Here is a 23745-nt window from a genome sequence, read left to right as displayed (position 1 = left end):
TCTAGTGCACACTTTTGCCTTTGCCAGCCTTCTTTGGTCTCTGATGTAACACACGCATATCCTGTCATCCTTCCAATATATACATTAGAATTTCTACCCTGACCACTTGCACTCCTTGAAAATATGCAACCCTTTATATCTAACCAGTCTCTATCTGTAGACAGATTCTGCATCGGTATTGATGGTAATCTCAAACCTTTCTTCCAATCAGGTTCAGGGTGACAAATCTTCATCTAAATACCACCACCACCCCACCCCCCAAACACAGTTATTCCTACATAATAAAATGAAATCACATCTGCTCTGTTTCTGTCCAAAACACACCTTAAAAGAAATAAAATCACATGTTCATAGTCAACTGTTGGTGCTTGCATTCAACTTGTATTAATAAATAAAAGCTCAAATAAACTACTAACTTTTTTAGCTGTGAAGAAATTAGCATCAATCTTGTGTAAATGGCTTGGCTGGTTACTGTCAAATCTGAGCAAGTCACCTCCACTATATGCATTGCTAGAAACAGCCACATACAGTTGATATTGGATGTTTTAATTCAACTAGATATACAGACCACTTTTAAACAAAGAGCTGTTTTCTTCTTCTATGATGTAATGAACCAACTATAACTTTAGAATGCACATCATTGCATTAATGACAAGTCAGGGTCTATTAATCATACAGCCAGATCATTAGGGTTCAGATACACACATTTAATCTTAGGGACCTACTGTGAAGTCAAATATATTAATACAAGTAAACGTAAAAAAGAAAATGGTAATGCAACATAGAAAATGTATGAGGCCATCAACCGTCCAGTCCACATAAAACAAAATTAAGTGTCATATGTCAGGTAATTAGAGCTTTTTTAACCTTATTTCTGGTCTTTAAAGGTTGTATAAGCAGTGAACATCTTTAAATTCATAATGCAGTATTTATTGTAAAGAAAAATCCATAGCGATGGTAAGTTTTATAAAAGGTCCGAACCCTGTTTCATTTTATTTGTTGAAAGTCCATCGGTACCTACTTTATGAACAGTGCCAGGTGTGGTTGTGGACAGAGTGCATTGTGTAATGTAATTCGTTAGGATCCAACCCGGGTCGTGGTGGTTTTCCTGTCTGAGAAAAAGCTCCTTAGGAGGACCACCTGGCCAATGCTAACAATTAGAAGGATAACTGCTTCTCCGACGGACCAGAAAGCTACTCTGGTGTTCAGGTCCTCTGCACGGCTGCGTCCTTGAGCTTCCCTCAGGCGAAAGTGGGTCTGATAGTCGATAACAGACTTCAAGGCTTCGTGAATTGAAACGCAAGCAGACTCCATCTGTGGTGAAGAAAAAAAAAAGTTTCATAGAATTATTTTAAATAAACACATCATTAACTAAAGGCATTCCCAGATTTAGTTTATGATTAAAACGTTCAGCCTCTGTCACATAGTGTAAATGGATAAGGTCACTGGTCACATACGTTTATAAAATGTACTTTTCACCGCTAGATTATTTTCTATACCTTTCTTCTAAGCAGTATATTCCCTACTCTAGTTACCTGAGTCAGTGCAGTAACTCTGTTCTCATTGGGAAACAGAGGAGGATCTTCTCCAACTTGGAAGTCAAAGTAGACAGTCTTGTGTGTGAAAGTGGAGAACTCATTGCTAAAACAGAATTTATAAGACCCATTCTTTGCTGCAGTGAAAGTAAAGCTGTCATACTGCTTCTTCATTTCCTTATAGAGGACGGTTCCCTCTGGGTCTTCAAGTCGACAATCCACATCGTAGTGACCTCCAGTGACAACCTAGAACACAAAGTATCAATCCGAAACTTGAAATCAACATGGACAACTGCTGGAAAACACTTATAACATACATATGAGTTTTAATACTCTCTTTTCAAATAAAATTGTATATGCAGTATAAGACTTTCAGGGATGCTGTAGTACAGAATACAAGTCTCTCAGCGGCCATAAACTCACTTTCGAATAAATCTTAGAACGTAATGTAGTCTCTCTATCTCTATATCTAGATAGACAGACACACACCTCATAACAATTTGTTTGTTTAGGGAGGAAACGAATGACATATGTTGGGAGCAAGACGGCACCGGTTAGAGTAACTGTCATTATATTATACTTTAGATTTTACAATTAAGTCAATTACTGCAGCTGCACAACGTTTTCATAATGTTAGAAAAATGCTAATATGTTTATAAATGTATTGAAAAAAACAATCGATATGATTATGCATACTTTTTCATTCGTACTGTGTATATTCATCAGTGTCAACTGGGTGTGGAATACAACCTCCATTTCTTTCATCCACCTTGCAATAGAAATACGCCAGTAATGTATTTGTTATTGTTAAAAACCACCTCACCTGGAACTCCAGGGTACACTTGGTCCCGATTGTGATTTCCTCGTAGAAGCACTGCTTGGCGTTGTCTGGGAGCTCAAAAGTAAGCTCGGAGGCCCGCGCCCACCCTAACAGGAGCTGGGCCCACAGCACCTGCAGGAGCACTCCGACATTAGCACCGTACATCTTTAAACGAAGGGACACTCACGGTGGATTCTGACCCTTTGACAAGACCTGTAGATAAAAATAAATAAAAATAAAAAATTGTAAAAACCGATACTATATTAAAATTAGACGAAACAACAACACAGACAAATGTATTTAGAAATGCAATACCCCTATACCAAATCCGGATGTAAATGAAAAACGTTTTCAAATCCACCTTTTTTATTCTTATTTTTTTCTTTGTTCTATGACACAATCCTAAATGTTTGGTAATTTCATGTCCAGTACGCTAAGGTTGACTAACAATTCAGATTTTTAAATGATATATTCTCTTCAGATCCTACTCACAGCTCAAGTATTCTTCTACCCGGATGTAGTCATCGCTCCTCCTGCGTGGCACAGGAGGATTGGCAGAGTTGACCTTTGATTCAGGAAATACTTTTTTTTTTTCGTTTGTTCAAGGAACTCTGTCCAAATTTGGGAGGTTAAAAGACCGAGATTACTGCAAATGCAGTTGGTTTTAAATCAGATACTGCACATATAAATATTTTTAATCAAAGTGTGATTCATTTAGGATTCCTGGTGAAAGACTTAAAAGGAGACAGCGATTTGTGTTATTATTATTATTATTATTATTATTATTATTATTATTATTAGTCCTATTTAATAGCCAATAGGCGGATTACACCAGCTACTCAGTAGCAGCTGGTGGAAAAATTCTGTTTAGCACCCTGTAAGCAAAAGGGGGTGCTAACAAAGACTGGCCATTAACTAAATTTAAATTTAAAAAACGGTCAAAAAGACTGCAAATTAAATAGTCAGAGACTAGACTCCGCATGGGCGTGCTCCAAATTAACCCGGGACCGGAGCAGATATGTTCCTCGGGTCCTTTCTGCACTTCCTGTGTTTTCTTTATACAGCAGGACAGCACATGACCTTTTAAGTATTTTATTTTTCTTTAAATTAACCAAACTAATTTGTTTTGAACATTGTCATAACCATAACATGTCAACAATGAGACTGCAAAGACAGCTGTCATTTAGTGTGTTGCTCTCCCGCAAGTTAAGCATTTTATCTTCAAACGTATCAACAATGCTTAAACAAAGATGATTTTAGACCCACAAGTGACATGTAAACAGTGGGAAAAATCTCAGTGTAAAGAATACAGACATTTGGTGCAAGACTGCAATGAAGATACTGTAATTGTACCTGTTGACTTTTCAGAATCATGGCGATGTAAATATAAGTTTGAAATCTAGGCTGCTCATTTTGGACAAAACTTGCCTCAATTAAACTTGCACAGTCAGGTTTTTGTAGAGTTACAGAATCCAAACATCAGGATGCAGCATCAATCTGGGTGTATATGGAACCAGTATTGAAAAGCATCTGCAGGAAACATCCAAATATTGAAACAGTACATTTCTGGTCAAATGGTCCAAGTAAGCAATATAAGAATAAGAACAATTTATGTTGTCTTTCTATTGTTCCACATACATTAGGATTTCAAGGAGCCACTTGGAATTTTTTCCAAACTCACTCGGAAAAGGAGCTTCCGATGCAATTGGAGGGACCGTGAAGAGGACAACTGACAGCCTTGTCCTTAAGAAGAATGATGTGCCGAGTGGTAAAGTCGCCTTTGAAAAGGTCTCAGTCAGTCTGCGATCTATCCAACTACTATGTTGAGGAAAGTGCCATTGATACGTTTGATTGGCTTCTGCCTTCAAATCTTAAAACTTTGCCATCAACCAGGAAAGCTCACCAAGTTGTTCCTGATGGAAATCTGTTACACCACAGAATACTGTCATGTTTGTGCCACATGCAATCTCTCTGTCATTGTTTCAATCCAGGTTGCACAAGTTTGCAAGTATACTCAGAGGATGTCAGAAATAAAGCAGGTGTAACTACAGATGTATCTCTTTGTATAACTGAAAATAAGGAAGTACCTGAGGCCAAGAAAGTGAGCCCTTTGGCTCATCTGATGGTGGAAGTAGATGAAAACCCTGTGAATGGTCTAGATGGAACAACCACAGAAATCACTCTTAAAAGCCTGCAATTTGGAGACTGTCTAGCAGTCATTGATGACAATCACTGGTGCTTAGCTAAAGTCATCATGGTAGATGTCAAACATCAAGACCTGAAAGTGGAATTTCTACACCCCCATGGCCACATCCTACCTTTCAGCACAGGAAAGGTAGAAGAGGTGTGTTTCTGTCCTCTCATAGAGTAAGTAACGGGGTTCCGGAAAATATAGTGTTACACGTCCGCACATGTTGCTAAAACTGTTTAAATAAACGTATTTGTAATTTCTCTTTTCATTGTTAACATCCTGACTTTTTACACTTACAGCTTTAAAGTCTGTTTCAAAGCTCTTTTCAAAATGTCTCCTCTAGTGCACTGATAGTGTAAGGATTATTGCCGACATTGTCAAATAGGTAACACAGCAATAACGATCCATGATGTGGTATGAACAGAAAAGCCAGAGCACTTCTTGTAATTTTTTATTTTTAAATCGCTCTTCCTGCAGTGATTTAGAGGACAGATCTCAAACCCCAGTGCACTAGAGAGGCCATTTTGAAAAGAGCCTTGAAACAGACTTTAGTTAAGTGTAAAAAGTTGCTAGGGTATTACAGGTCCATTATTTAAACAGCTGTAGCTGCGTATAATGCTATATTTTTTCAGAAAACCACTACTTACTCTTTAAGGAATGAAAATAATCATCTTGCATCGTGATGCAAATAATACATTTATAATTATGTGTATTTAAGTAGAAAAGCTCAAGCAATTGAAGGCAATAAGAAACACAATGTGAATGGCTTTCACTACAAAAAGGCGGGCACCATTAGATCAGTGGAAGCTCCTTAGAGAAGGCAAGGAAGAAAGTGCCGCCTCAAAATTTCAAAGTGTCTTTCGATTGTAGCAGTTTTCGATGATTGCTCTTTTAAATAACAAATAAAATGAAAGACGGCATTTCATTATTCAAATGAAGGTAGTCCAGCCATTTTCTTCACCTTCAAATCATTATCTTTAAAAGATGTTTCATCAAATGAAAATGACTTGATTGTGCTTTTTAAACGATCATTTTCTCCTCTCAAGGCCTGACGCTCGCTTTCTAAAGATCGAATACAGTCTCTACAGTGTTCACTTTCACACTCCCTCGCCTTTACTTCTTGCACAGGAGGTACAGGGTCTTGTAACTCCTGCTGTCTGGCTGATAGATCCAGGAGCCCTGCCACTGCTTCACTCTCCTCCTCTCGCCTCTTCCTCCTCCTCTTCATTTCCCTACCCTCAAACCTCTCCATGTCTCTGGCCCACTTATTCTTCCTAGTAGAAGGTGTATGGTTGAAGACAGACCGCACATAGTCAGGGGACAGGGGGTTATCAGACTTCTTCCCTGCAAAAGGTAGAGACACTACAAAATGCAATTAGCTCAGAAATATCAGTTTTTATGTTGAATTAAGGGTAAGCATTATTCCCAACAAATTACAAGTTATGTTTAAAAATAATAATAATAATAAATTGCTCTTCCTGCAGTGATAGAGGACAGATCTCAAACCCTGGTGTACTAGAGCAGACAGTACTAGGTGTATTTTGCATAAAATAAATTATTAACTCATGCTATGGTCAATTTAAAAAGCATTATCAAATTTGATCAGTTTAAACTTGGTTTTAAGAAAAAAACAAATCCCATTTTGTCCATACTCTCAAGAATCAGTGCCATACATCATTGTAATTGAAGGGCAGTTACAGTATGTTTTATCAACCTTGTTTATCTGAATCAACTTTAGTACTAAATATTAGCATATTAAATACATATATGGAAATATATCAAATAAGGGTAAAGTTTCCTAAAGCATGAGGCTGTTTAGGCCTGCAGGTCCATTACAGGTTTATTGGTTATACAAAAATGTAATTGCTTTAGGACCTGGTCAAGGATTTTCATTACCTGAATTGATGCAATTTATTATTAAAGAAGCAGTTGGGTGGGGGGGGGGGGGAATAACTGGCTGGAAGTGCCAAGGTTATTAATCCCTGTTTAAAAGCATCATCACTATGATAAATCAACTACAGGCTATTTTCACAGACTGGGTCAACACAAACATAATGGCTGTACAGTCAAAATCATCAACCAAAAGCAACTTAAAATACAATTGAAGAAAAACATGTAATTACTTACACATTTAAATTACTATCTTGTTATAACTTGTTTCTTCCACCAGGTGTCATCCAAGCTATAGAAATAATAGAAAACCAATTGCTGTGATGGTGGTATTAATTTGAAGTGGCTCATGTTAAGTTCAATTCAGGTAATAGGTTTTGATACTGTATATTGCAAGCTTTGTTTAAACATGAGTACATCTATCCTTGACTGTCTGTAAAACATTGCTTTCCATTGATTAATGCTTATATACACAGCTGGTGCTGACCATTCAGAAATTGGAGAAATTGGAATAATTACATAAGATGTAAAGACTATCGTGTAAAAACCATGCGAAAGAGGGAGCGCAGAAGCAGGTTATTTTATTTTGCATAAAAGGTTAAACAGCTCACACAAGCTGGCACAGGCCGCTTATATAGCCCCAGACCCTTCAATGTGGCAACTTTCATGCAGATTAGGGTTTAATGTTCGGATCTAGCCCAAAAGGAAGGCCCAGGCTCCCCCGGCTAGCCAATCAGGGTGCTTCCATCATGCCCCCCATTAATATTCAGTGACAGGCCAGCTGTTAACATGTGAATATTAATTTAAGGTTTCAAGATAATGGTGCAAATAAACATATCATATATTTTAGAGTGGTGGAATAAATATATGAAGTCATCGAGTATAGTCAATCAAAAAAGTATTCAATGGGGTCACCGAGTGGCTCACCTGTTAAAAGCACAGCCACACGTTGTTATACAGCGAAGGTTCATGCCTAACTGTGCGAAGTCACCGGTCTCCGCTGGGGATTCTAAGAGGAGCGTTGCATTGGCTCTGGCGCTCTCTTGGGTTTGGAAGGCAAAACCGTCAGGGACTGTTTCTCCTTATCACACTACAGTGAACCCTGTTGGCCAGACGTGCAGTGAGCTCAAAAGCGGACACCTGCAGGGCTGGCTTTTGTCCTCCAGAGGTTGGTAGCTCACTGGGTTCCGCTCCTGAGTTCCTGGGTGGAAAAGGAAGCTGGCTCAATCGTGGGATTGGAGGACACCCACTGAACTTTCAGGTCTCCTGAACTGTTAGGGAAAAAAAAATAATAATTGGACATTCCATATTGGGAATAAAATCCGGGTAAAATAATTGGGCACACTAAATAAAAAAGTATCCAATCTCCCATGTTTGTTTGTGGTGCTGGTGGGAGGCACATTTACTGAACAGATAATCGAATCCTCTTCTAAAACAGGACCGGAATGGCAATAATGGCTGCAAAGACTGCTACAACATTCTTTTTGTCTCTGTACATGGCATTCGCCGCAACCACAGACAGTGTTAGACACACGTTATATAAATCATGCAAGGCTTCTAACAAAATATATTTAACATAATAACTTACCAGATATCAAACCTGAAATACTACAATCAGATTACTGTTTATTCTGTGTATGCATTTTAGTGGGGCATGATTTTGAATCTATTGTGGTATAAGGGATTCGAATGATATCCAATCATCAGTGTGACTCTGCATTTTTAATATACATGATATCTTGTTAATATAATCTTTTGCACTGACATCTGATTACATGCCTAATAGCCTTGGACTTTGTATGTGAAATACTGTACATGATGGCACATTTTCTTCAAAAATGTGGGCAAATGAAACACCTCATTAATCTCTTATCTTTTTCTTGTAATTGTTGCTATTACCCTTTTCAGGACATAATAAATAAATGAAGCATCAGTGTCAACAACCTATAAAAATTAATTCTACTAAAAAGTTCTAAATGCAGTGTATGGTAAACCAAGATTGTTTTAGTTTCATTTTTGTTTTAGGGTGACTTAGTGAATAACATGTTTACCTCTAATATTAGAGCCTATACTTACCAAGGCTCCTATTTAATGCTTCACCAAAACACATGAAACCCTTGATCTCTGTGATTCACCAAAGAAAAGGATACTCCTAGCACATGAAATGTATTTTTGTTTACGACTGTAAGTCGCCCTGGATAAGGGTGTCTGCTAAGAAATAAATAATAATACTAATAATAATAATAATAATAATAATAATAATAATAATAATAATAATAATGAAACCTGATCCACCCTTATATGTTTCACATCTGCACTCAGTCCTCAGCTTTCTATTTTGTGGAAGTGTCTAAATAAAGAATAGAGTTTGTTGCCAGCCAGTTTGATTTCCATGCGTCTGTATTGGCTTGTAAATATGACTGAAAAAGGACAAGAAAAAGAACAAAATGAAAAACAAAGAACTGATGTAAGAACACCAGAGCTACTAGTTCTTTCCACACAGTAGCAAACCTTATAGCTTCTCTGGTATATTTCAACACCAGCAGGTATACACTCAGTAAACCTGATTTATTGTTTTAATGCAGTAATGTGTAACGTGTAAGCTTTAGCAGTTTGCTTTCTTCAGAATCAATGAAACACATTTTTTGGTCTCTTTGCTCATTCCTAGCAAACAGAAATTCTGACAGTGCACCTTTGTCAATCACAGTCTTTGCTAAATTCAGGACAAATCCTGAACATGTTTCTATGTTCTTTTACGCAGACTGCATAGATGGTGAGTGTTTGAGAGAGTAGGGTGGTCCAACATGGAATAACCTGGATATGCTTATCGTTGTGGTGCGTGAGGTTGTGCATATGCTGGAGAGTCCTAAAACTTTTTTTCCCTTCTTTGTGAAATCCTGTGCCACTTCTCAAACAAGAACAGGGACACTGTGTGTTGCGCACATTTATCATGGGAAAATGTGCTTATTTTCAATATGTACGCATACTGCATAAATACAGATATCTTCAAAGATAACTAACATACAGTTCTGATGAGCAGCAATTAACTTGACGTCTTTGTAAAATAAAGGGCACAATGGGTTGAAAATATAAAAATGTAAAACCGACTATATGTGTGCTATTCAACAAACCTTCAACTTCAACAGTAATATTGCTAATAACTTGCCTTATGATGAAGTAAAGGATAACATTGGAAGTCTTGTTTTGCAAGTTGCCCTTTTAAATATAAAAATGTCAAATTTAATATAACAGTCAAAATCTTGATAATATTTTCTGTCACTATTTTTAGCCTCAGATCATTTACAACCAGTTAGCTGACACAATCTTGTTTTGGAGGGTGTCTAGAAGGTATCCCATGACTACTTGCAATGGCATGCCAAATGCAACATGCCTGGAATTTTTTGAACGCTTTCCGTGGGCTGTATTGTAATCTAGCAAATAAAGTGTGATCTTAAAATGCCAAAAAGAATGTTCAGTCACAGTATTTAACTAATTCCAATAGCTACTGTGTCAATCAGTTCCCTGAAACACATCAATGGTCTACAAAATTATCATACAAATGGAACTATGGTCATATTCAAATGCTATCTATATCTCTAAAATTAGAAATTGTTTTACATATTTCTATAGTGATTTGTCTACTTCTACATGTGAAATGGTGGTGGACCAAGAACATGAGAGGCAAGTGCTTATACCTCTACAACGTCAGATGCATCTCATCAGTCAGCCTCCCCAGTGTTTCCCCAATTGATTCACATCGGGTGTTCTGTTTATCTGACTTCTCAAGTCCTTAAGACCTCTATGAAAACTTACCATGGTCATAGTAAAATTATTTATCAAACTTTATCAACATTTTAAGTATTGGTTTGGGTTAACTTTGTCAACTCCTAAGATTTTAAAGACTTCAATCAAGTTCCCTCTTATTTTTCTTTGTTACAGGCTAAATAGATTAAGTTATTTCAGCCTATCTTCATAGTTCAGTCTTTGAGTTCTGGCATTAGTCTGGTTGCTCTTCTTTGGATTCTCTCCAGGGCCACAATGTCTCTTTTGTGCTGTGGTCACCAGAATTAGACACAGTTTTCCAAGTGTGGGTTTCACTTGTGCATTTACAGCCTTATCATAACCTCTTTGAATTTGTACTCCACACTTTTGGCTATATACACAAGCATTGTATTTGCCATTTTGATCACTTCCCTGCTGACAGTGATGAGTCTTTTACAACACCAAGGTCTTTCTCTTAGTGTACCTGTTTTATTTCTGTCCCCCTGTCAGGAGGTGAGTGGTGTGAATAAAGAGTGAATATCCAAACAATAGCTTGACTGTTCAAAACGTCAGTATTTATTCACAATAAATAAATAATAAATCCGCCTCTCTACCAGCGATGGTATCGGGGGTTATTCGGCGGGTTTTCAATCCCAAACAAAAACAAATACACAATAATTATAATCTGCTCTTTGTGCATGGAAAGTGCTCTGTGTCCATGGCTGTGGTGCTGTGCGGTGATCACAATGCTCTGGGTGTTTGTTCTGGCTCCTTGGCAGCGGCTCCCTGGCTCCTAATCCTCTGCAATACACAACAGACAAACAAAACAAAACAGTACTCCGGCTTGTTAACACGTTCAGTGTAAGGGGCTGTACTCACGTAGCTGTGCCCCCTTTGAACTGCCCAACTCCTTCCTATGACCAGCCCGGCACCACACATTATCCAATCGCTGTGTACCCCGCAGCTGATCACAGTTGTTTAACCGTGCTGCAGCTACATTCTTTCTCAGAAATGGCCGACTTCTGGTTCTGACTTGCCATCGAGTCGGGTCGTCTCTGGAAAAGCGTACCACTACCCAGACACAGTGTCCTTTCTGGTGTGGAAGTAGACTTACACCTCCAATTCCTTCTCTCCCTGTCACACCCCCCATTTGGTATTTGGATCTTACATTTATGTGACCGATATGTTGACATTAAATTTCATTTGTCACATTTCTGCCCAGATCTTAGATTATCTAATAATACCGAAACACAAGACTAATTCTAGTCTATTTTTATCTCACCAAGGGTTACCATACACCATACACATAAAATGTGCTATATGGGACACCTCCACTGGGGCTGCTTATGTAACAGAACACATGATCAACAGGATTGCATGATTCAATTTCTATTGCGTGTGCCCTGCCCACTGATCTCCGTACAAAAACATGGGTCTCGGTCAGATCTGGGTTAAGGGAAATACTGTACTAATTAATCACAATCAAAGGCTCTGTTTATCAGTTTCTAATTGCAATAAAACCCTTATTATCGGGCAAGATCTTGGCAGCTGACAGCACGGTAAGCTGACTAAATAGAATGCTTTACAAATCCAGGACTGAAGTAAACACAACAATTGTTTTTCAACTAAAGCTGAAACTGAAAATAAGCTTTCAAGTTTCCAAATGATACATTGGTGTATTCAGGACTAAGCTTTTTCACAGATTATACCATGGCATTATGTACTTTTATTTTATCTAATGTTAGACATTCATGGTCTTCTAAAATGAAATGTTTGCCTTGCCCAGTGAAACATTTGGCCATTGAGATGTATTACATAACATTTTACTTTGAAAATTTCCAGTAAGCCTTTCCACAGTGATGTAATAATTCTATATATATATATAAAAAAATAGTATTTACGACCAACTAGTTTAAAGCAGCTTTAGTTTTCTGTTTTAATTGTCTTTTGGAATTTGAATTGACGCTGTGTGATAAAGAGAGAAAGGATCGATGCTGCAAATCTCCCTCCCGATTAGAAAGGGCGCTGTGTAAGGGGGAAGGTAAGCTGCCTCCTAGATCTGCCACCTCGATGGTAGGTGGAAACCGGAAGGTGACCATATTAGGAGGGGCGCGTAGCTGCAAGTACTCAGGACGATTCCATTGCAGTCAGCTGCGGGGCAGCCCTCTATTGGAGAAATCATGGCGACGCGTGGGCTGCAGGGAGGAGTTTGCTGGGTACAAAGGGGAAGCAGCTATGTCAAAACCTCCCCTTGCGCTGATAATGAAAGGCAAACGGCCGGAGCCTGTATTGTTTTTATGATTTTGGTTTACGTGTGTTTTGTGTTGCAGAGGAGGAGTGAGCCGCGGACCGGCGGTTTATAAAGAGCACGTCCTTGCACTGCACAGCACAGCACAGCACAGCACCGCACCACTCACGGCACCACGCTTCTCTGGAGCGAGAGCACTGCGCGCACAGAGAACGCGGGGACGGACAAAGTCCCGTTGTTGTTTATTTTTGGAAAAGCTGCCGTGTACCCCCCAATACCATCGCTGGTAAAGGGGTGGACTTATTTTGTGTTCATTGTTATTATTTTTATTATTATTAAAGTCCACAGACTGTTTTTGGGAGAAAAGGATTGTGTGGACTGGATTTATTTACTGCACCACTGCACCTGATCACACTTGGTGTCAAGAAGAGGGATTATAAATGGACCCAACCGCATTGGCAGCGCTGTTGGAGGCGCAGGAGCGGAGGCATCAGGAATCATTGACGGCCATGATGGAAAGGATGCATGGCTTGTTCCTGGAGGCCAATCGGGGGAGGGAACCGGTGGTTCAACCAGCAGTACCCCTACCAAGGGTAAGGGTAGTGAAGATGTCGCTGGAGGATGACCCTGAGGCTTACTTAGTTGCCTTTGAAAGGCAGGCAACAGCAGCTCAGTGGCCTCGGGAGTGGTGGGCTACCCAGTTGGGCCCCAATTTGATCGGAGAGGCCCAGGCAGCCTACCAAGCCTTGACACATGAGCAAGCCCTGGTGTACGACCAGGTGAAGCAGGCCATTCTCCAGCGGCTGGACATCACAGAGGAGACACACCGCCGCCGGTTCCGGGAGTACCAGCGCCCCCCAGGACTGCGACCCCGCGTGGTGGCCCAGCAACTTGTGGATCATGTGACCCGGTGGCTCTGCCCCGGCACCAACGATGCAGAAAAAATCACCGAGCTGATTGCCGTAGAGCAGTTCGTGAAGGTGCTGGGGCCGGACACCCAGAACTGGGTCACCAGGCATCGACCCACCACGCTAGAGGCAGCAGTCCGATTGGCTGAGGGGTATGAGGATGCCTTGGCATCAGCTCCCGTGGTCGTTACCCCCGCTCCTCCCTCCAACCGACCCCGGACAGGACCGACTCCGAGGACAGGACCCCCACAGCACTTCACCCCCTCCCCCCACGGGGCTACTTCTCATCGACACCCCACGGGCGGCCTTCCTCCACCCCAATGGAGGGCGAGGTCGACCCCCAGCGGGGTGAGAACAGAGAACCCCTCCCCACTGCCGAACCGGCAGCGGGACATACAAGCTCCGTGGGCGCCCTTTCACCCCACGTGTTACCGGTGCCATGAGGTCGGCCACCTTGCGCGGAATTGTCCGGCGGCGATGGAATGTGGTGCGGCCTCCCATTACCTACCAACAGCACCAGGTAAGTCCAGGGGTAATGATTGGGAGGGGCCTTGCATTGTTGATGTACGGGTTGGTGATGTGAGTACCCACGCGTTAGTGGACTCAGGATGTGGGCAGACTTTAATTGAAGAAGCTCTGTTGGCGGGGGTACCTTGGTGGTCACGCGGGGTCGTGGTCATTTCCTGTATTCACGGGGATAACAAGGACTACCCCCTCACTAAATTAGATGTGACGATTGGATGTCATACCCGCCGCGTAATAGTGGCAGTGGCTGCAAAGTTGCCATATCCAGTTATTTTAGGTCGAGACTGACCATATTTTGAAACAATGATTAATAAAACGGTAACGCCAGTCTCCGGTAAGACCATGGGAGCAGCGGGGGAAACTATTGGGAAAATATTCCCGCTGCAAGCTGATTTGTTCTATTCCCGATTTCGCCCGAAAAAAACAAAAAAAGAGCGAAGGGTTGAAAAATGGGAAGGAATGTCAATAAGACAAGGCTGGGGTTTGGTGGGGGAAACTTCAGAGTCTGTTAAATGTAAGGGAAAGGGGATTGGGACTCAGTGTGACCTGCGGGGGCAGGTTACTGGGGCCCCCAGTGCTGAAGCTACTGTAGCTCCGCTCGATATCCCGAAGTTCTGGGACCGAGATGTGGACCTAGCGTTGGAACAAAAGAATGATCCTTCGCTGGCACACATCTGGGGGCAGGTTCGGTCTATCGAGGGGAAGGATGTAGAGGATAACCGGCCGCTTACATATCCTCACCACATTATTGTCGGGCATTTGCTGTATAGGGTATCCCAAGCCACGAGCACAAGCCAGATTGTAACACAATTACTCGTTCCTCAGTCTTTTCGACGTGAGATCATGCGGTTGGCTCACGATGTCCCATGTTCAGGCCATTTAGGTAGCGATAAGACTCGGGAACGAATATTGGCTCGATTTTATTGGATGGGAGTCTATAGTGAGGTGACGCGATATGTAGCGGGGTGTCCGGAATGCCAGCAAGTAGCGCCGGGGCGGGTTCGCCCGGCCCCGCTGGTCCCACTGCCCCTGATCTCAGTTCCCTTTGAACGCATTGCTATGGACATAGTGGGTCCCTTGAGCCAGTCTGACTCTGGATACACGCACATTTTGGTAGTGGTGGACTACGCGACCAGATATCCAGAGGCAGTACCATTGAGATCCACTAGTGCCGCAGCAGTTGCTCGAGAGTTAGTACAGATTATAACGAGAGTAGGGATTCCAAAAGAAATCCTCACTGATCACGGAACGAACTTCATGTCACAGTGTTTGAAAGAATTGTATAAATTGTTGCAAATTAAGTCCATTCGAACCTCTGTTTATCACCCGCAGACGGACGGTTTGGTGGAACGTTTTAATCAGACTTTAAAACAGATGCTGAAGCGGTTTGTCACCCAAGAGCAGAAACATTGGGCTAAACTCCTCCCCTACCTGATGTTTGCAGTGAGAGAGGTGCCTCAGAGTTCGACCGGGTTCTCTCCCTTTGAGCTGCTGTATGGGAGGCAACCACGGGGAATTCTGGATCTTGTGAAAGAAGGGTGGGAGGAGCAAACAAAAACTTCCAAAAACATAGTCAAATACGTAATCCTGTTAAGAGACCGCCTGGAATTGGTTGGTCGTTTGGCACAAGAAAACCTAAAACTAGCTCAGCATCGCCAAGAGCAGCAGTACAACAAACAAGCAAGAATTCGGACTTTTCGGCCAGGTGATAAAGTACTGCTGCTACTTCCTTCATCAGAGTCTAAGTTGTATGCTAAATGGCAGGGGCCATATGAGGTGATACGGGGAATTGGTAATGTGAATTATGAAATTAGACAACCCAATCGCCGAAATAAGACAGAAATTTATCACATTAACTTGCTAAAACCCTGGAATGAAAGGGAGGCCCTGTTTATAGCTGGTGACAGTTTAGAAGAGGATTTTGGTCCCACTGTCAATCCATTAGCTGCAACTAACATTCCGATGGGAGAACAGTTACTTCTGGATCAGAAACGTGAGCTCTTCCAGTTGGTGGAAAGGTTTAGTGATGTTTTTTCTGATTTGCCCGGCAGGACTAATGTTATTTCTCATGCTATTATTACTCCGCCAGGTGTCAGGGTCCGAGAGAGACCGTACCGGATCCCGGAGAGTCGCAGGGGTCCCGTTCACGAGGAGGTGGAGGATATGCTCAGGCTTGGAGTCATTGAGCCTTCCCGGAGCGAGTGGTGCAGTCCTATCGTGATGGTGGGCAAAAAGGACGGCTCCACTCGGTTCTGTGTGGATTTCCGGAAGGTCAATGCCATCTCTAAGTTTGATGCATATCCAATGCCCCGAGTGGACGAGCTCCTCGACCGACTGGGTAAGGCGCGGTTAATTTCGACTTTGGATCTGACGAAGGGGTACTGGCAGATTCCACTCACTCAGAGCTCAAAAGAGAAAACTGCTTTCTCTACCCCAGATGGCTTGTTCCATTTCCGGACCATGCCCTTCGGGTTGCATGGAGCTCCCGCCACCTTTCAGAGACTGATGGACCAGGTCTTAGCTCCTCATCATCAGTACGCAGCCGCATACATCGATGATGTAGTGATTTTTAGCTCCACCTGGAAGGAGCATATTATTAGGCTTTCAGCCGTCCTACAGTCTCTAAGGGGGGCTGGGCTAACAGCCAAGCTGGGCAAGTGTGCATTTGGCAAACAGGAGACCCAGTATCTTGGCTATATTATGGGTAATGGCCGGGTAAAGCCTATCGCCTCCAAAGTCCAGGCGCTGGTGGAGACGGCAATCCCGAGAACCAAGTCACAGGTGAGATCACTACTGGGGTTAGCCGGCTATTATCGCCGTTTTATCCCCGAGTATGCCACCATAGTCAACCCCCTGGTCGATCTCACCCGAAAGGCTGCTCCAAAATTAGTTAAATGGACAGGGCAGTGTCAGGAAGCATTTGATATGATTAAGAAGCGACTCTGTCAAGCTCCCGCTCTGATTTCACCAGATTTCAGCAAAGAGTTCATCCTTCAGACTGATGCCTCCCACATTGGTCTGGGGGCGGTCCTGTCCCAACAAGTTGACGGAGTGGAACACCCTATCATTTATTTGAGCAAAAAAATGGCTCCTAGGGAAATTAACTACTCCGTCATTGAGAAGGAATGTTTAGCCATCAAATGGGCTACTCATGCTCTTCGCTATTACTTGTTGGGGCGTTCTTTCTCGCTTGTCACTGATCATGCTCCTTTAAGGTGGTTACACACGATGAAGGACAATAACGCTCGGATAACTCGGTGGTATCTGGCGCTGCAACCCTTCCACTATACAGTGAAACATCGTGCGGGTAAGGAGCATCAAAATGCAGATTTTTTTTCAAGGGAGGGGGGACCATTGGGGAATGTAGTGTTGGCCGAGTGTTCCTTCGGCATCACTCTGAGGGGTGAGATATGTGATAAAGAGAGAAAGGATCGATGCTGCAAATCTCCCTCCCGATTAGAAAGGGCGCTGTGTAAGGGGGAAGGTAAGCTGCCTCCTAGATCTGCCACCTCGATGGTAGGTGGAAACCGGAAGGTGACCATATTAGGAGGGGCGCGTAGCTGCAAGTACTCAGGACGATTCCATTGCAGTCAGCTGCGGGGCAGCCCTCTATTGGAGAAATCATGGCGACGCGTGGGCTGCAGGGAGGAGTTTGCTGGGTACAAAGGGGAAGCAGCTATGTCAAAACCTCCCCTTGCGCTGATAATGAAAGGCAAACGGCCGGAGCCTGTATTGTTTTTATGATTTTGGTTTACGTGTGTTTTGTGTTGCAGAGGAGGAGTGAGCCGCGGACCGGCGGTTTATAAAGAGCACGTCCTTGCACTGCACAGCACAGCACAGCACAGCACCGCACCACTCACGGCACCACGCTTCTCTGGAGCGAGAGCACTGCGCGCACAGAGAACGCGGGGACGGACAAAGTCCCGTTGTTGTTTATTTTTGGAAAAGCTGCCGTGTACCCCCCAATACCATCGCTGGTAAAGGGGTGGACTTATTTTGTGTTCATTGTTATTATTTTTATTATTATTAAAGTCCACAGACTGTTTTTGGGAGAAAAGGATTGTGTGGACTGGATTTATTTACTGCACCACTGCACCTGATCACACGCTGCTTGAAATGTTTTTATTTATTATGTATAAATTTAGTCGTTGCCAATTATTTTTATTATTTTCACCCCAATTTGGAAATGGACAATTATTTTTAGGCTCAGCTCACCGCTACCACCCCTGCGCTGACTCGGGAGGGCGAAGACGAACACTGCAGCTACGTTCTTTCTCAAAAATGGCCGACTTCTGGTTCCGACTTGCCATCGAATCGGGCCTTCTCTGGAAAAGCGTACCACTACCCAGACATAGTGCCCTTTCTGGTGGGGAGGTAGACTTACAGCTCCAATTCCTTCTCTCCCTGTCACACCCCCCATTTGGTATTTGGATCTTACATTTATGTGACCGATATGTTGACATTGAATTTCATTTGCCACATTTCTGCCCAGTTATTCCTGGGTGGCTATAGGCGTGTCAGGTGTGTAGATAAGAAACATCAGTGGTCCAAGGAATGAGACTTACAGCAGCCCACTGAGTACATTTACACAGTTAGGTTTCCCCTCTTACAAGTACTCTCTGCTTCCTGTGTTTTATCTAGTTTTCTATCCCCTTGCGTGTACTGTACTACTCACAGATTGCAGTTGCAGAATTTGTCTTTGATGTGTCACTTTGTCAAAGACTTTTTGGAAGTCCAAGTATATGATGTCGCAGGCTCTTTTTATGTCCATCGTTACAGTGACTTCTTCAAAGAAGTCTAGAAGTTTGTCAAACAGAAGCCCCCTTTTCTGAATCTGTGTTGGCTCTCCTTTGATACCGTTGCTGTATAGATACTCTTCTACAGCTCTGGCCAAAAGTGTTGCATCACCTTATAGAATTAACTCATGTTGCTTCATAAAATGAAACCTGCTGAAAAATGTTACGTTAACATATTGAATTACATCCTGCTTTGCAGTTTTCTATTTACTTAACCAAAAAACTGACAAATCGAAAAATGTGACATTTCAAAATCTACATGAAATACTGTACTACTGTTATGTCTTTCCGGTAGACCTTTGTGTTATATTTTTGTAGTTTGTTTGATTACATTATGTTAAATAAAATATCTAAATTATGTTCATATCGGTTTTTATTTTTAATTATGTCTCAATCCAACAATTCTAGGTGATGTAAAAATGTTGGCCATAGCTGTAGAAGCCTTCAAAGAATAGATATTTACTGTGTAAATATATCAATGTGTTTTGGTTTCACCAGTATCATCATCTTTGTTTTCAGGCGATCTTAGATTATCTAATAATACCGAAACACAAGACTAATTCTAGTCTTTTTTATTTATCTCACCAAGGGTTACCATACACCATACACATAAAATGTGCTATACGGGACACCTCCACTGGGGCTGCTTATGTAACAGAACACATGATCAACAGGATTGCATGATTCAATTTCTATTGTGTGTGCCCTGCCCACTGATCTCCATACAAAAACATGAGCCTGGGTCAGATCTGGGTTAAGGGAAATACTGTACTAATTAATCACAATCAAAGGCTCTGTTTATCAGTTTCTAATCGCAATAAAACCCTTATTATCGGGCAAGATCTTGGCAGCAAACAGCACGGTAAGCTGACTAAATAGAATGCTTTACAAATCCAGGACTGAAGTTAACACAACAATTGTTTTTCAACTAAGGCTGAAACTGAAAATAAGCTTTCAAGTTTCCAAATGATACATTGGTTTATTCAGGACTAAGCTTTTTCACAGATTATACCACGTCATTATGTACTTTTATTTTATCTAATGTTAGACATTCATGGTCTTCTAAAATGAAATGTTTGCCTTGCCCAGTGAAACATTTGGCCATTGAGATGTATTACATAACATTTTACTTTGAAAATTTCAGTAAGCCTTTCCACAGTGATGTAATAATTCTATATATATATATATATAAAAATAGTATTTCCGACCAACTAGTTTAAAGCAGCTTTAGTTTTCTGTTTTAATTGTCTTTTGGAATTTGAATTGACGCTGCTTGAAATGTTTTTATTTATTATGTATAAATTTAGTCGTTACCAATTATTTTTATTATTTTTACCCCAATTTGGAAATGGACAATTATTTTTAGGCTCAGCTCACCGCTACCACCCCTGCGCTGACTCGGGAGGGCGAAGACGAACACTGCAGCTACGTTCTTTCTCAGAAATGGCCGACTTCTGGTTCCGACTTGCCATCGAATCGGGCCGTCTCTGGAAAAGCGTACCACTACCCAGACATAGTGCCCTTTCTGGTGGGGAGGTAGACTTACAGCTCCAATTCCTTCTCTCCCTGTCACACCCCCCATTTGGTATTTGGATCTTACATTTATGTGACCGATATGTTGACATTGAATTTCATTTGCCACATTTCTGCCCAGTTATTCCTGGGTGGCTATAGGCGTGTCAGGCGTGTAGATAAGAAACATCAATGGTCCAAGGAATGAGACTTACAGCAGCCCACTGAGTACATTTACACAGTTAGGTTTCCCCTCTTACAAGTACTCTCTGCTTCTTGTGTTTTATCTAGTTTTCTATCCCCTTGCGTGTACTGTACTACTCACAGATTGCAGTTGCAGAATTTGTCTTTGATGTGTCACTTTGTCAAAGACTTTTTGGAAGTCCAAGTATATGATGTCGCAGGCTCTTTTTATGTCCATCGTTACAGTGACTTCTTCAAAGAAGTCTAGAAGTTTGTCAAACAGAAGCCCCCTTTTCTGAATCTGTGTTGGCTCTCCTTTGATACCGTTGCTGTATAGATACTCCTCTACAGCTCTGGCCAAAAGTGTTGCATCACCTTATAGAATTAACTCATGTTGCTTCATAAAATGAAACCTGCTGAAAAATGTTACGTTAACATATTGAATTACATCCTGCTTTGCAGTTTTCTATTTACTTAACCAAAAAACTGACAAATCGAAAAATGTGACATTTCAAAATCTACATGAAATACTGTACTACTCTTATGTCTTTCCGGTAGACCTTTGTGATATAATTTTGTAGTTGGTTTGATTACATTATGTTAAATAAAATATCTAAATTATGTTCATATCGTTTTTTTTTTTAATTATGTCTCAATCCAACAATTCTAGGTGATGTAAAAATGTTGGCCATAGCTGTAGACGCCTTCAAGAATAGATATTTACTGTGTAAATATATCAATGTGTTTTGGTTTCACAGGTATCACCATCTTTGTTTTCAGGCGATCTTAGATTACACTATGTAACACAATTTTTGTTCCTGGGTAGTAAGTGTTATTTCCTAATTGCTTATGCCTCAAAAGTATAGAAAATGGCTATTATTCCCCTTTGCTTTTGTGACCAGGACAGTGATATTTTGAAATTTACCTATTTCCAATGAGAAAACGGGCGAATTTGTGTCTTTTCGTTCACATAAAGTCAGAAAAAAACAACATATGAATCCAAATTAACATGTATTTATACTAAAGTAATACAAAAATGACTACAAAAGATTTAGAAGTGAGTAGTTTTTCGAAATTTACGATTATACTGTAAATCACTTTCACGAATCAGCCCCCAAATGTAGTCTCCCATCATGTTCTCGTTATACTGTCCTTGGTAGCGGCGTTCAAAGTCCAGTATATCCTGGTGGAAGCGCTCGCCTTGCTCCTCCGAGTACGCTCCCATGTTCTCCTTGAATTTATCAAGATGAGCATCAAGGACATGGACTTTGAGGGACATCCTACAGCCCATTGTGCAGTAGTTCTTCACCAGAGTCTCAACCAGCTCCACATAGTTTTCAGCCTTGTGATTACCCAGGAAGCCCCGAACCACTGCGACAAAGCTGTTCCAAGCCGCTTTCTCCTTACTAGTGAGCTTCTTGGGGAATTCATTGCACTCCAGGATCTTCTTTATCTGTGGTCCGACGAAGACACCGGCTTTGACCTTTGCCTCAGACAGCTTAGGGAAGAAGTCTTGAAGGTACTTGAAGGCTGCCGACTCCTTATCTAGAGCTCTGACAAATTGTTTCATAAGGCCCAATTTGATGTGCAGTGGTGGCATCAGCACCTTCCGGGGGTCCACCAGTGGCTCCCACTTGACGTTGTTCCCTCCCACAGAGAAATCGGTCCGCTTGGAAGGGTCCACCATGCAGAAGTAGCAGTTGCTTGAGTGGTCAGTGGGTTCCCGCCAAATTCTTGGGATAGCGAACTTCATGGCTCTCTTTTCCCCTCTCTACCATCCTACAAAAATACATTTATTTCACCCATGACTAATGTGTAAGAGATTCTCGCAACATTTTTCATATATGATATATTTTTTCAATAACATTGAAAATTGTAAAATATTTTAAAATTAAAATTTTTTACAATTTTAAAAATTTTAACAAATTTTATAACATAAAATTCCAAGCAACAATTGTCCATCTTACCTTCCAGAGTTTTTTTTAGTGCTCGCAGGTGACATGAGGTGCCCAGGGTTTGTCTTGATCCCCGACAGGCATGCCGAAATATGCCTTGTAGGCCTCACACATCTTAGCAGATGCTTCCACGGAGTACTTTTTCACTCTTGTCTTGATAAATTGGCCGCAGACATAGCAAAATGCGTCTGCCGGATGCTTGCAGCCTCTTGATGTCATCTCAGAAAAATGCAGATATGTATCCACTTAGGCAGCTGGAACTAAACTGAACTGGTGGGCTTAAGGCCCCTGTATTTATACTACTATTTATATTACTGGAAAGTTCTAGAAAGTTCTAGAAGTTACTCCAAGTTTACTCAGCACTGACTCAGCGTCTGCTAAGAAAATCTATCTGGAATGTTCTGGAAAATAGGTAAATTTCAAAATATCACTGTCCTGGTCACAAAAGCAAAGTTTGTGGGGAATAATAGCCATTTTCTATACTTTTGAGGCATAAGCAATTAGGAAATAACACTTACTACCCAGGAACCAAAAAAAAAAAAAAATTGTTACACGGTGTTATCTAATAATACCAGAACACAAGACTAATTCTAGTCTTTTTTTTTTTTTTTTTTAATCTCACCAAGGGTTACTATACACCATACACATAAAATGTGCTATACGGGACACCTCCACTGGGGCTGCTTATGTAACAGAACACATGATCAACAGGATTGCATGATTCAATTTCTATTGCTGGTACCCTGCCCACTGATCTCCATACAAAAACATGAGTCTGGGTCAGATCTGGGTTAAGGGAAATACAGTACTAATTAATCACAATCAAAGGCTCTGTTTATCAGTTTCTAATCGCAATAAAACCCTTATTATCGGGCAAGATCTTGGCAGCAGACAGCACGGTAAACTGACAAAATAGAATGCTTTACAAATCCAGGACTGAAGTTAACACAACAATTGTTTTTCAACTAAGGCTGAAACTGAAAATAAGCTTTCAAGTTTCCAAATGATACATTGGTTTATTCAGGACTAAGCTTTTTCACATTATACCATGGCATTATGTACTTTTATTTTATGTAATGGTAGACATTCTTGGTTTTCTAAAAGGAAATGTTTGCCTTGCCCAGTGAAACATTTGGTCAGAGATGTATTACATAACATTTTACTTTGAAAATTTCCAGTAAGCCTTTCCACAGTGATTTAATACTTCTATAAAAAAATAAATAGTATTTCCGACCAACTAGTTTAAAGCAGCTTTAGTTTTCTGTTTTAATTCTCTTTTGGAATTTGAAATGACGCTGCTTGAAATTTAAGGTACAGTTCAAACCGAGTTTCCTATTTCTAAAGTGCCATTCATTTAAGAGGGCATCTGCCTGTGGATAATTTAAACTCGGAACCTGATTGGATGTGATGTTTATAATAA

General features: G+C 41.2%; 2 protein-coding genes across 4 annotated transcripts; one reads left to right on the top strand and one right to left on the bottom strand.

Moving 5' to 3' along the window:
* Window positions 1-530: 530 nt before the first annotated feature.
* Window positions 531-2952, bottom strand: LOC117430675 (transmembrane emp24 domain-containing protein 7-like). Of its 3 annotated transcripts, none has more exons than XM_034051447.3 (4): window positions 2848-2952; window positions 2359-2568; window positions 1536-1781; window positions 531-1314 (listed from the first exon to the last, which is right to left on the bottom strand). In XM_034051447.3, exons 2-4 carry the CDS (start codon window positions 2518-2520, stop codon window positions 1078-1080), a joined length of 645 nt encoding a protein of 214 aa, XP_033907338.3. In that variant the 5' UTR covers window positions 2521-2568; window positions 2848-2952; the 3' UTR covers window positions 531-1077. The 3 variants fall into 3 exon arrangements, with proteins under 3 accessions (XP_033907338.3, XP_034759196.2, XP_033908131.3); XM_034903305.2 differs by lacking the exon at window positions 2848-2952 and adding an exon at window positions 2717-2841; XM_034052240.3 differs by lacking the exon at window positions 2848-2952 and adding an exon at window positions 2671-2821.
* Window positions 2953-12185: 9233 nt separating this feature from the next.
* Window positions 12186-17961, top strand: LOC131736918 (uncharacterized). The gene is made up of 2 exons (XM_059022668.1): window positions 12186-13874; window positions 17653-17961. The coding sequence occupies exons 1-2, from the start codon at window positions 12887-12889 to the stop codon at window positions 17661-17663; spliced, it is 999 nt and encodes a 332-aa protein (XP_058878651.1). The 5' UTR covers window positions 12186-12886; the 3' UTR covers window positions 17664-17961.
* The last annotated feature ends 5784 nt before the right edge of the window (window positions 17962-23745 follow it).

Source organism: Acipenser ruthenus, chromosome 1 (genome assembly GCF_902713425.1).
Source record: "Acipenser ruthenus chromosome 1, fAciRut3.2 maternal haplotype, whole genome shotgun sequence".
NCBI classification, from domain to species: Eukaryota; Metazoa; Chordata; class Actinopteri; order Acipenseriformes; family Acipenseridae; genus Acipenser; species Acipenser ruthenus.
Note: the sequence above shows the minus strand (reverse complement) of the source record. Positions and strands in the feature narration are given on the sequence as shown.